At 39.4% G+C, this 16,439-nt stretch overlaps 1 protein-coding gene across 5 annotated transcripts in view; it reads right to left on the bottom strand.

Moving 5' to 3' along the window:
• Myh10 (myosin heavy chain 10) overlaps positions 1–16,439 on the bottom strand; it is a 130,369-nt gene that overhangs the window by 65,023 nt on the left and 48,907 nt on the right. For all 5 annotated transcript variants that reach the window (XM_090349580.1, XM_090349582.1, XM_090349581.1 and 2 more), the window contains 2 exons: positions 14,512–14,604; positions 293–356 (listed from right to left, as the gene is read on the bottom strand). In XM_090349580.1, the coding sequence (XP_090205706.1) occupies positions 293–356; positions 14,512–14,604 (157 nt within the window). The remainder of the gene's footprint in view (positions 1–292; positions 357–14,511; positions 14,605–16,439) is intronic.

Raw genomic sequence — 16,439 nt, 5'->3', positions numbered from 1 at the left:
AGGAAGGAAGGAAGGAAGGAAGGAAGGAAGGAAGGAAGGAAGGAAGGAGGGAAGCAATGGCTGTAGTGGTGGATAATACTCATCAACCGTCCTTCTCTGGGACCCTACCTCCCCAGGCCTATAGGCTGTGGCTGACTCCAAAATCAAATGACAATATTCATTCTACTCTGGAGGTGGCTGGAAGTGCTTGCACGTCCGGAAATGGGCGTGCCACCCTACAGAGCCACTCTTGAGGCTAGGGAGAGCTTTATTAAATTATTATTTGGGGTTGTACAACGATGAGAAAGGATACATGTTTCAATATTGGCCCCAACGATGTAGCCAGTTACATCAAAGTTGATTCGAATGAACTTGCCCTGGAAATAAATTAAAAAGAGAAAATTAAAAATAAGTAAATAAGGATATAGAGCATCTGATTATCATAATCACATAATAAGACTATGTGCTCTGATAAGTATGTATAAAGTGGCTACAAAAATAGTTCTTTGACACTATCTCAAATACATAGAGTGAAAGGCCTCAATATCTATAAAAAAAAATCAGGAAGGTATACTACATTTCTTGGACTAAGGTATTTAACAAAAGGAAAGTAAGAAACCCAACACTTAGAACTTAAACTTTAAAAGCTCTTCTAAATAATCTGATACAAGAGATTTTTAACATTTTTAAAGGAATACTACATCCTGTTTTGTACTGATAAGATTTGAAATGGGAACATCTAGATTTCAAACCCATTCAGGGGAAAAATAAATGAACACAAAATGCAGCTAGACCATTAGTCATAAAAAGTAACAAAACAGAATTACTTCTTTAAAATGATGGATTGGTTTTATAAAAGAGTTTTGAAAAATTTTAAAAGACTATTTGATTCCATTATACCATATAATTGTCTTCAAGAAAAGAGAAAATAGTAATTATTTCATAGTTCATTTATAAAGTTATAACACTGAGCTCCCAAATTGGTAAAGATAGCATTAAAAGGGGAAAACAGAATAAACACAAATAGGGTTATGGCTTACTTGTACATACAAAGGGCCAAATTAGATACTTTAAAAACAAATAAGCAACAAAACAACTCCAAAGAAACCTAAACAATGTTCTAGGACTGCTAATCATTCATTACATTGAGAGGAAGCTAACAAGCTGATTCTATAATTTTAAGGAAATGGAAAGGACGTAAGACCAATCACAGTTTTGAGGAAGTGGCACAGAGCTGAACTGTCTCCTACTACTTGATTTACAAAAACTATAAATTTATTAAATTGTGTAATAGCAGTTTAAGAACAGACACAGAATCCTTGAACATAGCCTACGTGTAAGGACAATGCAATTTCCACAATGCTGCCAAGATACTTTACAAAGGATAGGACAGGCTTCTCAATAAAGGATATGTGAAAAAATGCAAAACAAAAGACAAAAAAGAACCGAGGCCCTTCCTTCACACCAAGTAAATACAAAAATTTACTTGAAGTAAAACTTAGTCCTAAATGTACTAGCTAAAACGATAAAACTTCTTAAACAGGGAAAAATCTTCATGACTTTAAGTTAGGCAAGAATTTCTTAGAATGCAAAAAGCGAAAACCATAAAATAAAAAACTGGCTAAAATGACAAAAATTAAACCTTCTACTTTGCAAAGGCATAGTAAAGAAAATGAAAAGTGAAGACAGATGAGAAGAGAACAGACAAATATATATAGTATATGTATTCACTATAACATATATAAAGAACTCTTGTAACTCAATATTAAGATAAATAAGCAAACCAAAGAAGGATATATTTGAAAAAACTACTTCATCAAGCTTATATGAATGGTTATATGTATATAAAAGACATTCCTTATCATGATTTTATTACAGAAACAAAAATTGAATGTCACAATGACGCATCACCATATATGCAGTAGGCAGGCTAAATTTTTAACAAAGACCAGGAAGGACCTGGACCAATCATACAATCCTGGTTGAGAATTGAAAATGTTTTTCACTTTGGAAAACGGTTTGCCATACAGCAAACCCACAAGAGAGAAATCAAAGCATGTGTCCATATACACTTGTACTAACTTACATATACACATATATTATAGCCATTTTAAAATTTTTGTCAATATCAGGACTTAAACTCAGGAGCTTCATAGTTGCTCAACTTGCTTGCTTAAGGCTGGTGCTCTAGCACTTGAGCTATGCTTCCAGCTGGCTTTTTGCTGGTTAAGTGGATATGGGAGTCTCGTTGACCTCCTGCCTGACATGGCTTTGAACCATGACCCTCTAGATCTCAGCCTATCTAGCATTACAGGTGTGAGCTACTGAGGCCCAGGTGTTATTTTATTGGTTGTTTGTAGTCCTAAATTGTAAACAACCTACTGGTAAGTGTTTAAAGGTGTGGTACACACATACAACAGAATACTACTAGGCAATAAAAAGGAAGAGAACTAGTGATGTGCTCACCATGTGGATGTTAAGCTGGGTGAGAAGCTAGTACTGTAATCTATCTCAGGATCATAGTTCTAGCTACGTGAGTATGCCTAGCCAAACTGTACACTGAAAAGGGCATGAATCCATTTTCAACAGTGTCTACTGTTACATTTATTTACCTCTTTCCATTTCTGTGCCTCACCTTACCCTCCCAAAGACATAAAAAAAAGACAAAAAAATAAATGAAAACAGTAGCAAAGAGAAAAAAAACATCGTTTTCATTTCCTAGAATTTTGATAAAGGATTATTGTGTAAGCCAGGCACTGTGGCTCATGCCTGTAATCCTAGTTACTCAAGAGGCTGAGATCTGAGAATCGAGATTCAAAGCCAGCCTGGGCACCAAAGAGACTCTTATCTCCAATTACCCACTAGAAAACTAGAAGTGGCACTGTGGCTCAAGGGGTAGAGTGCTAGCCTTGAGCTGAAGAGCTCAGGGACAGCACCCAGGCCCTGAGTTCAAGCTCCATGACCCACCAAAAAAAAAAAAAAAAAAGAGGTCCAGGAGTTTGGCCTAGTGGTAGAGTGCTTGCCTAGCATGCACGAAGACCGGGGTTCGATTCCTTGGTACCACACATACTTAGAAAAAGCCAGAAGTGGTGCTGAGGCTCAAGTGGTAGAGTTCTAGCCTTGAGAAAAATCCAAGGACAGTGCTCAGGCCCTGAGCTCAAGCCCAGGACTGGCAAAAAAAATAAAAAATAAAAAAAAAAATATATATATAGTATAACCAGTTATTTCTTTTTCTTGTGTAATAAAACTACAATAGAAATGGTCTTTGAGAAACACTGCAATCTACACTGTAAGGACATCTATTGTGCACGCATGCTAGAGTGTGAGTTATGTGTCCTGGGGCTTGAACTCAAGGCCTGAACACTGCCGCTTAGCTTTTTTGCTCAAGGCTATGTTTTATCATTTGAGCCCCCGCTCTAGCTCTGGTTTATTATTATTTATTTATTTAGGCCAGTCCTGGGGACTGAACTCAGGGCCTGAGCACTGTCCTTGGGTTTTCCTGAAGGTTACTGCTCTACCACTTGAGCTACAGCACTAGTTCTGACTTTTCTATACATGTGGTACTGAGGAATCAAACCCAGGTCTCCGTGCATGCTAGGTGAGCACTCTACTACCAGGCCAAACTCCCAACCCCAGTTTATTATTTTTTGTTGCTGTTGCCAGTCCTGGGGACTGAACTCAGGGCCTGAGCACAGTCCTTGGGCTTTCCTCAAGGTTAGTGCTCTACCACTTCAACCATAGCACTATTTCTGGCTTTTCTATGTATGTGATACCAAGGAATCGAACCTGGGTCTTTGTGCATGCAAGGCAAGCACTCTACCACTAGGCCAAACTCCCGGCCTACACCCAGATTTTGGTGGTTAATTAGAGATGTCTCATAAACTTTCCTGCCCAGGCTGGCTTCAAACTGTGGTCCTCTGATACCTAGCTGATACATCCTATATTTTTAAGAGATACAACTCTTAGGGGCTAACAGCTACTCAGAGTAACTTCAAAAGCACCTTTCCTGCTCTGCTCCTAGGTTCTACTCATTACTGCTTTGCTAGAAGGTAGGGCTATATATTTAAATTTCACATCCCATCATTTTGAAGAGAGGGAGGTCTTTGTTGGTGTTGTTCTGTAACCATACATTTTCATTTGTGATTTAGAAGCACTAATTAGAATGGGTCATCCCATGTAGCTTTTTCATTTCGTTATCTTCTATTCTTCTAGTTAATTTCTACATCCGTATCTCCCTTTAGCAACTGTCTGTCCACATGCATTTTGATATACAAACCATCTGAAAGACTACTGTCCGGTGTCCCTTTAGCAAAGCAGACATTCTAGTTGCTGGAAAATACTGAAGGAGGCTGTTTCTACTGATGGAATGGAAGCTAATGTCATGTTTACTTTCTGTCCTTGAAATATCTTACTTGAGAAAAATGGTAGGCTGTTATCAGAAGATGCACTGACACCTTGCTTATGGAACTTGATCTCACTAGCACAGTATTATCTGTCTTGGTATCCACTTTCTCATTTGTCTATTATTTGTGGTGTTTTCCTGTTGATTTTCTTCCTGCCATCTTGAGTAGAAAATGAAATGTGAGAGTGGTGGTATCATCCCCTTACTTGGAAAGTTGAGGCAGGAGGAATCTAACTTCAAAGCAGCCAAGGAGAAAAGGGAAGGAGGGAGGGAGGGAGGGAGGGAACAGCTAGTTTTGTAATTTGATTCACTGAAAGCTAAAAGTAGGCTACAAAACATGGTGTCTAGTCTTTTTCTATAGCTTCTCTTTGAGCAATACAATAAGAAATTAAAAGATGATGTGATCATTATTATAGTCTTCTCCCAGGCAATTCCATCGTTCTTATTTTGACTCCTTTTAGTAGTATAGTTGGTTGTGAATGAACCAATTCTGTTTCAAGATAAAGAAAGTAAGATCACTGGTACTCAACAGGTATCTTCGATTTATACAATGGGCCAATGGATCCATATGGCAATTACAAGCCAGAATGAATTTTAATCTTTTTGAAAATAACTGTTTTGTCTTTGTTCCTGGGAGGTTGTCTAAGAAAGACCCAAGTTAACACTTAGTCCATATGAATATCTAGAGCTATTCAATAAAGAAACCCAAAGGCTAAAATTAGATCCTGATGTGAGGGCTAAAATTCTTTATAAATTTTAAACAGCTGCATCATCTGTACAATAGCTTGTTGAGTTAATTAAAAACTGCTATTTTAAGAGACAGTAGTCAAAAAACAATGTTATTATTCCAAGCCTACAAAGGCTACACTGCCAACAGAACTGCCCAAGCAAATACTCTGTCAAAACTTCTCCTCTTAGCATTGCAGAAAGGTTAATCAAAATCATCTGGCATCACCTAACTCTTAACTTAAGACAATATCTGACTTACAAAACTTAGTAGATCTAGTAATACAAACTTACAGCTTTCACCAACATGTCTATTAACTCCTTTACAGAGTAGGAAACAACTAAAAATAGATCCACCAGGGCTGGGAGTGTGGCCTAGTGGTAGAATACTTGCCTAGCATGCATGAAGCCTCAATACCAAACATAAACAGAAAAAGCCGGAAGTAGTGCTGGGCTCAAGTGGTTGGCAGATGCAAAAAGCCCAGGGACAGTGCCTGGGCCTTAAGTTCAAGTCCCAGGACTAGCAAAAAAAAAAAAAAAATCCAGCACATGACCCAACTACACCATTTCTGGTTACATACTCTGGAAGAGGAACAACACAAATCTCTAGACACCTGCATCCATGGCGGCACTCTTCACAACGGCCAAGACAGAGCTCAGCCTGGGGTTCGTCCTCAGATGAACGGATTTAAAATATGGCATGTAAATACCAGAGAGTTTAACTCGGCAGTAGATAATAAGATCATGTCTAAACCTGAAGGCTGAGCTGTTCAGCAAGACTAGCCAGTCACAGAAAACCAAATGGCTTGAAAATACAGGACAGACTTGCAGGAAAGGGGAATGGAGGTTGGTTGGGCTGGGTAAGGGGAAACAAGACATGGAATGATGAAAGTATGATATATGCAGGCATGGAAATGTCACCCTCTTGCTTTGTACAACAAATATGATTGAATAATTAAAAACAAAACAAAACTGACGCCGGGCACGGTGGCTCATGCCTGTAATCCTAGCTACTCAGGAGGCTGAGATCTGAGGATCAAGGTTCAAAGCCAGCTCGGGCACAAAAGGACCTGAGACTCTTATCTCCAATTAACCTCTAGAAAATGGGAAGTGGGGCTTGGCTCAAGAGTAGGGTGGTAGCCTTGAGCTGCTCAGGGACAGTGTTCAGGCAGAGTTCAAGCCCCATGACTCACCAACCAACCAACAAACAAACAAAAAACCCAAAAAACAAAAACTGTTCACAGTATATGCTGCTCAGGGGCTTTCAATTGCTTTTACTATTCCCCATTCCTTTCTCTTCCCTACTTCAGGTAAGTTAGAAGCTCTTCTAACAGAAAGAAATTATTTGGCTAGCAGGGCGTTATTTATTGTGCAACGAACTTGGAGCTCTCACAACTTTGAACTTAAAATTAAACATCACTCATCTCATATTTAGTGAATTTATTTTCTCCTTGTTTTGTGGGAGATTTATAAAAGAGGAAAGGATGTTAAGAGTCAAAGGAGAAATAGAAGAAAATTAAGGAAATGTTCCAAAATAACTGAGACATGCCGTCAGCTATTTGGAAAACATGGAATGCTCTAACTTCGTCATCGGTCCCAGAGCCAAACTTCCTCCAATAACCAGGCTCACAGTTTCATTACCCACTACAGTAAGAGCCAGAGAAAGATCTTTGGGCTAAAAACAAAGGGCTGGGTCAAAAGCCATGAAAGAAGAGGTACAGGGAGGAAAGGCTAGGAAGGGAAGAGCGGCTACAACACCTACATCTTTTCTAACCTCAAAATGAAATAAAATATCTTAGACAACAGCATATGTGCCAATGCATCTCAGTCAAGTTGCAGCTCTAGAATTTATTCTATTTTGAAATCATTTCAACAAAGTAAAAACCATACAAAGCTCAAAAGGTCTCTAAGCTCAATGACATTTACGCTCGAGTATTCTAGGAGACAGAGACGACTGTGACATGAGAGAAGTAAAATCTTAACACCAAAGAGAAAGACTTTATTGGATATCCCCACATAATCCACAGTTAAACATGCTTCTTAAGTTGGGTGCCAGTAGTTCATGCTTCTAATCCTACTCAGGTGGCTGAGATCAGAGGATCAGGGTTCAAAGCCAGCCTGGGCAGGAAAGTTCATGAGATGTTTATCTTCACTTAATTACTCAAAAAAAAAGGTAGGAAGTGGAGCTACAACTCAAATGGCAGAGCACTGGCCTCCAGCAAAACAAAACAAAACAAAACACACCAGGGACAGTTCCTAGGCTCAGAGTTCAGCCCCCCCCAAAACAAATGAACAAACAACAACACACTCCAAAATTAACCTCTAGACCAAAGCAGGGGGAAAAAATAGAAGCCAGGCATTGGTAGTCTCGTCCTGTAATCCTAGCTACTTGTTAGGCAGAGAATCATGGTTCAAAGTCAGCCAAAGAAGAAAAAAAATCCATGAGCGTCCATATCTAAAATAGCCAGCAAAAAACTGCATCAGGAGGCATGGCTCAAGTGGTAGAGCCATTAAAGTGAAGGCCTGAATCTATACTCCAGTAACACAAAAAAGGGGGGGAGGACAAAATACAACAAACCTTTCATATACTAATTATAGCTATGAATTCCAACTGGATATCAAATCATATTATGTCCTGATCCCAAAATGCATGCTATAAGTATTCTCATTAGCAGTCAGAGAGACCAGAATTCTGTCTCTATCTATGTAAAACATGTTGTTGTTGCTTTTTTGGGGGGGGGGAATGGGGTAATTGAGAACTGAATCCAGGGTTTCACATGTGCTAGGTCAAGTTCTCCACCGCTCAGCCACACTCCCCATCCTAAGACATAACCTGTTAAGAATTTCATTTAAAAGTAACAAAAAGGATTTGGGGTATTTTGATGGCATAAAGAAAAATAAGTTTCAAAAATCCTGTTTGCTCTGAATTGGCATAAATTTTCTGGAACATTTTTTGGAGGGGAGCTGGTCCTGGAGCTTGAACTCTGGGCCTGGGTACTGTCCCTGAGACTTTTTGGTCAAGGCTAGTACTCTAACACTAGAGACTCAGTGCTACTTTTGCTCCTTCTGTGATTAATTGGGGGTAAGAGTCTCACAGACTTTCCTGCCTGGGTTGGCTTGGAACCATGGTCCTCAGATCTCAGCCTCCTGAGTAGCTAGGATTATAGGCATGAGCTACTGGTACACAACTAATTTTCTGGAACTTCTTTGAGGGGTGGTTGCCAATGCATTTTCAGTAATGAAAATGAGTTTAATTACTAGTTAGTAACTTTATATAGGGGCACTACAGATTTGTCTCCGATTACCGTAAGAGCTGTATAGTTATATATTTATAAATACATATGTTTGCTTTACCATAATTTAGTTTAGTTTTCATCTCCACTCAGGAAGCAGCCAATTGTGCTAACGGAGAAAACTCATTCTAGGAGCCATTAGCTACTATTTAATCCAAAGGCCAGATGGCTACCTTAAATGCCTCGGCTCTCTTAATCTCCACACCACACCGCACCAGAAGCTGTTATTAGGAAAATGAGTTCTCATACGGACTAAGTGGTCTTGTTATTTAACATAATGGATATTAGAAATTACAGGGGAAACATGACGGGCACAGAGAGAGAGAGAGAGAGAGAGAGAGAGAGAGAGAGAGAGAGAGAGAGAGAGAGAGAGAGAGAGAGAGAGAGAGAGAGAGAGAGAAGAAATACTCAGACCCCCCTGCACTAGTGTGAACATGGTGGTGACTGCAGTTAGCCCAGGAGCTTCGAAGGCCTGGAGCCAATGGTGTGTGCAGCTGCTGAGCTGAGGGATACTGGCCACCAGGGCAAACCCCACACCATCTCTGATAGTCAGCTGGCTGGGTCTTCTGGGATAGCTCTGATCGGAGTTCTTAGGGCTGACTGCCTTCACCTCACACAACGGCTTGCTAACAAATACTTGTGAAGTTGTACAAGTTTAACTTGTAGATCATTACCTACAGCCTTTCCCTTGTTCTAACTCCTGGCAGCTACTATACACCCAAACATCTATGACTGGCATAGATCTTTTTGCACAGAAAGATAAAAGAGGGGAGGGATGAAGTGGTCCAGTGCATGCTTAGCAAATGTAAAGCCCTGAGTTCAAACCCCAATACCAGCACAAAAAAAGAAAAGAAAGCCGTGCAGACAGAAACTGATTCTTACTACAGCTTTCCGAGGTGTAGCTGCTGATCCCCACAATGATTTTGAAACTGAAGTCCCTGCTTTCAAAATTTCATTATGATTCATTTTACATAAATCTCCTCCATCTGGAATGCATTTTACTTCTCATAAACAGAGAAGTGGACTAACTGTGAACGATTATTTTCATACAAGTAATGCTCTTCTAAAGAATCCTCCTTTAACACAAACCATATGCTTGCATTTTTGAAGGAAGAGATATTCCTCAGGAAATTGGTTGTCTATCAGATCAAAGAACTGGAACCAAATGGCTTCTAAAGCTTATGGAGTTTATAGCTTCAAATATTTCCACTGCAAGCATGTGGCTTGTAAATAATGACTGCATCCAATTTTACAGTAATTCACAATTCTTTTCTTTTTCTCTTTCATTTATTTTTTTTTGGGGGGGGGTTGTTTTGTGCCAGTCCTGGGGCTTGAACTCAGGGCCTCTGAGTTTTTGTGCTCAAGACTAGCACTCTACCACTTGAGCTGCAGCTCCACTTCTACATTTTGTGGTGGTTAACTGGAGATAAGAATTTCCCAAACTTAGGGGGGAGGGGGAGGGAAATGGGGCCAAAATCATGAGCTGGGATATCAATGTGTGAGAAGTAATGCACCTACTATCTAGCGAATGTAACTGTAACCCCTCTATACGTTACAATAAAAAAAATAAAATCAGGAACAAGGGGGAAAAAAAAAAGAATTTCAGACTTTCTTGCACAGCTAGCTTCTAACTATTGATCCTCAAAATTCAACTTCTTCAGTAGCTACGATTACAGGCAATAGCCACCAGAACCCAGCTTACACAATTCATGCTCCCTCCCAAGATGGGGACATGCACCGTTTTTAGATAGTCTTACACAGAATGAGATCAACTGCATATCACAGCATACTGCTGACAACTACTTAAAACCAAATTGAAGTGAAGCCTGTGAAGTCAGGGGTTTTTAGGCTGCTCACAGATACACTCTCCAGGCTTACCAGAGTAGCGGGCACTTAGTAGGCCATCAAATTTTAACTAGATGAATCCTATTATGTACTCCCATGTATGAGGCGCAGTGCTAGAATGAAAAATACAAAGAATAAGCCAGACGGGGTTCCTACTGTGAAGAGACTTCATAGTCTCCTGGGAGGGATAAGAAATAATCCAAGTAATTGGCTACCAGCTATGGTACGTAGCCTTATCGTGGTCAGGAAGCGATGATAAGCTATGAGAGAATACACATGCAAGTGGTGAAAGGAAATACAAAGAAAACTTCCTCAGATAAGGAACGTACACTAAGGAGTTAGGAGAAGGAGAGACAGAAATATGGACCCAGCCTAGATAATGGCCGCGAGAAACAGGCTCAATCAAGAATGAGTCCCAAGATATTTTGTCTTCCCAGGTTTTTGCTTATCTTTTAATTTTGTTTCAAGTTTAAGCAATGAAGTTTTTGATGGCACCTATGTACTGCATGAGACATAAAGAACAAATTCTGAACGGAGAAACAAAATTTCCATTTAGAACATGTCAAACTTGAGAAATCTGTCAAGAGGCCCAAATGGAGAGAGATATCAATTAAGCAGCACAGTTGCCTGGCAACAAATAGATGCTTAATAATTGAACTGTACAACAAACCAACAATCAAAATTAAATATAATTTAATTTTAAAATGAGTCAATATTGGGTACTTTCAATCCCACTGAGCATCAAAATATTGACAATTCTCACCAAGAAATACTAAAGGGGGGCTATTTAATGGACTATTATTGAATCTGTGGAATTAATTACTTTTTATTGAACTAATAAAAATCAACTGCGTTTTTTAGCGCTGTGTATTGCCTTGATATTAGAAAGCTATTAGATTTTTTAAAATACTATATACAAAGTTGATTCTCTAAGAATTAAAAAAGCCAAAGTCAATTAATTTGAATATAACCTTTGTTTCTCAATGAAATGAAGAGCTATGTCTAATCAAGTCTTCCTATTAAAACAAAGATCAAACCTTTGATCTCAGGGCTTTGGGTTATTAAGCTGGCACTTTATCACCTGAGCCACCGCACAGGCCTAGCTTTTTGCTGATTATTTCATACGTAACAAAACATTAAGAAATCTCAAGTGTTATTTTGTAAATAAATTGCTGAAAGTGATTTTCTTAGTATAGGCTATAACTTAAAGGAAAAATTAATTTAGAGTGGGGTTTTGCAGCCTCAGCATCTGTGGTCGGGTAATTCTGTTGTAGGGATTGTCTTGTGCATATATGACATCTCTGGCCTCTGCTCCCCCACGCCAGCAGCACACCTCAATCTTACCCCACAATGGAATGAAGAAAAGTGTCAACAGACAAGGGCAACATGCTCTGGGAGCCCGCAAGACCATCTTTTTAAAGTATCCCATCTTCAGATGAAAACCCCTCCAATGCCAATGACGGAACCTCTTAAGGATTCTGGATAACCAGATGGCCTCAGATCCCATCTCTAGCCTTATGCCTTCATGTCATCACTTCCCCCACCCCCTTGTCATCTCTTTCCACAGTCTCAGGGTTGGTTTGTGTGTGTGACCTACAGAACAAAACAGAAGGATGGTGTATGATATCTGAAGTAGGGTCATTAAAGATACTGAGTGGCTTCCTATTTTTTGGGGGGGAACTGGTTCTGGGGATTGAACTCAGGGCCTAGCCACTCACTGTCCCTGAGCTTCTTTTGCTCAGTGCTAGCAACTCTACTATGTGAGCCACATCTCCATTTCTGGATTGCTTTTTAAGACTCTGACTCTTTCCTGCCCGGGCTGGCTTTGAACCATGACCCTCCAATCTCCGCCTCCTGAGTAGTTAGGACTACAGACATGAGCCACCATTACTTGCTGTGGAAGGAGTCAGCAGCCATGTCACAAGGATGGTCAAGCTGCCCTGAGGAGAAGCCCATGTGGTGATGAGTAGGGCCTTCTGCCAGGAGCTACCTGAGTAAACGTCAAAGATCCTGGAAGTTTAGTTAGGCCATCAGAACTAGCTCTAACCAACAATGTCTTCATGAAAGCCTCATGGAGACCCCATGCAGAACCACAAAACTATGTTGCTACTGAATTTCTAACACACACACACACACACACACACACACACACACACACACACACACACACACACACAGATAATACATGTTTTCAGCTACTAGGTTTAGGGTCATATTTATGTAGCAACAGATAATGAACAGTTCTGTTTTATCTTTTCTGGATAGGCAAAAATGAGACAATTGGACACAAAAAAAACTATTTCTCTTGAATTTATAATTTTTTGGGGCAGAAGGAAAATAAAAAACAAAGATGGGTAACTTGATTTCTGTGGTAAAATAAAGGATTTTCCATGAAGAAGTTCTTGAAAAGCTTCAACAATCACATACCAAAGCTGTGAGCTCACTGTGTCTACCATCCCCTATTACAGCCACTAAACACAGGGCTTTTTGGCAGGAAAATCTTAAGATTAAGTTGTGGCTCCTACTCGGTGGGGATGATCCAAAGGAAAGGCAGGAACTCTAGAAGAAGCTCAGTCTCCTCAGGCATTTTGTGAGATCCAGAGCTACAGTATGTCTCCAGGTCACACACGTGTTCTTTACTTTCTTTCATATATACAATGCTAAGAGAATTACTAAGCCAGGGGTGGGGAGTTTGACCTAGCTGTAGAGTGCTTGCCTAGCATGCACAAAAACCTGGATTCAATTCCTTGGTACCACATACACAGAAAAAGCCAGACTTGGTACTGTGGCTCAAGTGGTAGAGCTCTAGCCTTGAAAAAGCCCAAGGATAATGCTCAGGCTCAGAGTTCAAGCCCCAGGACTGGCAAAAAAAAACACAAAAAAAACAAAAAAAAAAAAAACCCAAAAAACTTTACTAAGTCAATTTGAGCAAGTTTATTTTCAGTGGTATTTTATAAGGAACAAAGAATATTCAGAGCAAATAGACTCAATTTCCTAAGTCACTTGGAAAGCTTCTTAACTCCCTCCCACCACCTCAGAGAGTGTGACAGACATAATGGTGCCACATCTCCCAATTCCCCACAAGGCATATGTCACTGTCCTAACAGGAGGAGAGGATGACACACAGGGAAGACCATGTGAAGACATAGCTATCTACAAGGAAAGGAGAGGTCTTGGTAGAAAGAAATTACCCTGTCTACCACGCTGATCTGACACATCCAACCTCACAATGATAGGAAATAGATTTCTGTTGCCTGTGTTTTATGGCAGTCTTAGAAATGAATACAAAAGATTTCCTGACTTCCTTTGTGACCACTGGGCCCTCTGTAATAAGGGAATCTTCTTCCCGCTAGTTATGGAAACCATGTCACCAGGACTTGGGGATCAGAATGGATGGGTAACTTGATTAACATGGTAAAAGAAAAGATTTTCCATTTGCTTTTCATGTCCACTTTAAAAAGTATGTCATAATGATACTATATTTACAAAAATCTCTACCAAAGAACAGGTCCCAGACTCCTTTTATCCTGTTCTTGTTGACATTTCTCAATACTTGAGAAGATAGAAAAAACAAATAGTAAAAATCAGTTTCTTAAGTTAATGTTAAATATTAACATCTCATGGATAATAGTATAAAACCCATAGGCAAAATTGTAATAGCTATATATAATGGGAAAAGAAAAACTCAAAGGGTCTGGAAATGAGGCTTAGTGGTAGAGTGCTTTTCCAGCATGCATGAAGTCTTGAGTGCAACTGCTCAGTACCACCTAAACAGAAAAAGCTGGAAGTGGTGCTATGGCTCAAGTAGGTAGAGTACTAGCCTTAAGCACAGAGAGACTCAAGGACAGAGCCCAGGCCCTGAGTACAGGCCCCAGGGCTGATTTAAAAAGAAAAAGAAAAAGTTAAATAGTTAGGGAAAAGTACTTTTAAGGAGAAATAATAGTAGTGATAAATTACATTTAATCTCCACACCAATCCCACAGTGGAGACTATAAAAGATAACAGGTAATATCAAGGATAAAGTAGTTCAGAAGGTATACAGTACTATACCCATATAAACACATATAATTAGGTGGTTCTATACAATAAAGATTCAAATTACTTCCACATTACTTTTCTTTTTAAAAGGTAGCTACTAGAAAATTTTACTATAAGTACTAGCTGTTTCTTAAAATCTAAGAAATAAACCAATATATTCGCTTAATCCCAATATACACATAATGAGTAGTGTAAGAAATGAAAAGTTTCTGGTGCTTTGAAACTTACAAAACGAGATGAGTTATCATTTTTCACAGTCTTCGCATTTCCAAATGATTCCAGAATTGGATTTGCTTGCAAAAGTTGCCGTTCAAGTTCCCCCTAGAAGAGATCACAAGTACACACATACACACATACACACACATAAATAAAAACAGACATGTTAATTTAAGGTCTTTATTCCAGTCTTCAGGGAAAAAAGAAAACACAAAAATTGTCCCTCTCCCTGAGTGCTGTCTGCTGTCAGGTGGCCTTTAGTAGCTTCTTACTCCTTACGACAACAGGCTCTGGTCAAGGCCAACGGTGTGACAGGAGAAGAAAATGTCACACTGAACAGAGAGCACAAGCTTAGGAATCTAACAACTGAGGAAGAAAACTGAAAATAAAGCATACATACCAACTAGTTTCCATGGAACAAAATTAGCAGAACATTTCAATTACAAACCCATTAATACTCAACATTTGTGCTTATTTTTACTCTGCATTGTATGAAAGATTTCTGGTGGCTAATAATGACCATTGTGTAAGTCTATTTCTCACCTGCACTTTTTGTTGCTCAGATTTAAAAGACCAATAAGCACAGAACATTGGACATAGTATATACTTTGGTCAGTATTGTTATTTATGTGTAAATGAAATCAGATTTTACAAACAAACGAAATTCATACTATGTACTTTTAATTATTAAAAGCATGTGGCCTTTTTGTTGTTGTTTACTGCTGGTCCTGGGGCTTGAACTTAGGGTCTAGACTCTGACCTTTAGCTTTTTCATTCAAGGCTAACACTTCACCACTTGAGTCATAGCTCCACTTCTGGCTTTTTTTTGGTAGATAAAAGAATCTCACAGACTTTTTTTTTCCCTAGCTGGCTTCCAATAGTGATCCTCATATCTCAGCCTCCTGAGCGCTAGAATTACAGGCGTGAGCCACTGACACCCGACCTGAGGTTATTTCTACTCATGAAAAGCATAAAAAGTACTTTATTTCTGGAATGTCATTTTAGAATTACCTTCTACTGACCTAAATAAATCTGCTTTTTTCAAAGACAAATCTTACTCCTATACTTTCAAATGTCCACAGTATTCTAGACCCAAAGGGAGAGAAGTCATTAGCAAACATGTTTCTAAATTCTAAAGATTTTAAATTAATGGCCATCTGTCATGTTATGTACTGTAAAGGGACAAATGAATGCCCTGGTATTGCTTCCCTCTCAGGGGATCTATGACATCAAGGAGCCTAGTAAAAGACTCCAGTGAGACTTGATCCAGTACTGGGGGAGGGCCTGAGTACCCTGGGGCTCTCACACGGGAAGGGATCAAGCTCCTGATGCTTTCCCTGGATTTTCCAGATTTCCACAGGAATAAGCTCTTGTCTATAGTTGTGTCCAGATGAGGCCAATTAGAAACAAGTGCTGATGTGAATTTTAGAGCATCACTGGATTTTTCAGGGTATGAGGCAGTTATTTTCCCCCCTCCCTGTATAGTGAATCAGACAGTTTATTACTTACCAACACATATTAGACTACTTTAATATAAATCTCTCTAAAACATTATACACTGCCCACCTGCTTTAAACATTGTATCCTAAACCAATAGCAATCATTAAGATATCTGTTGTGGGCAGGAATGTAGCTCAGTGGTAAAGTGCTTGTCTAGCATTGCAAGACGAGAGAGAACAAAGAGAATATCAGCTATTATTCTGTGACAGTCAGAACCTCCCTGGAGGTCAGTGTGTCTATGACTAAGATCTTTCAAAGCCCTCATTATTGTCCCTAGAACCTCCTTCCTCTCTTTTTGCTTGTTTGTAGAATAAGGATGTGGAAACGATAAGGAAAACTTGGATGCTATGAGAAGCAGGCACGAGATACCCACTGCTAAATTATGGTATTAGAATACAGATGCCTTAAAATTACATCCATCCTGATAAATGATGATTAAA

Source organism: Megascapheus bottae, chromosome 17 (genome assembly GCF_031878675.1).
Source record: "Megascapheus bottae isolate mThoBot1 chromosome 17, mThoBot2.hap1, whole genome shotgun sequence".
NCBI classification, from domain to species: Eukaryota; Metazoa; Chordata; class Mammalia; order Rodentia; family Geomyidae; genus Megascapheus; species Megascapheus bottae.
The sequence above is the reverse complement of the archived record's forward strand: the minus strand, read 5'-3'. Positions and strand labels throughout refer to the sequence as shown.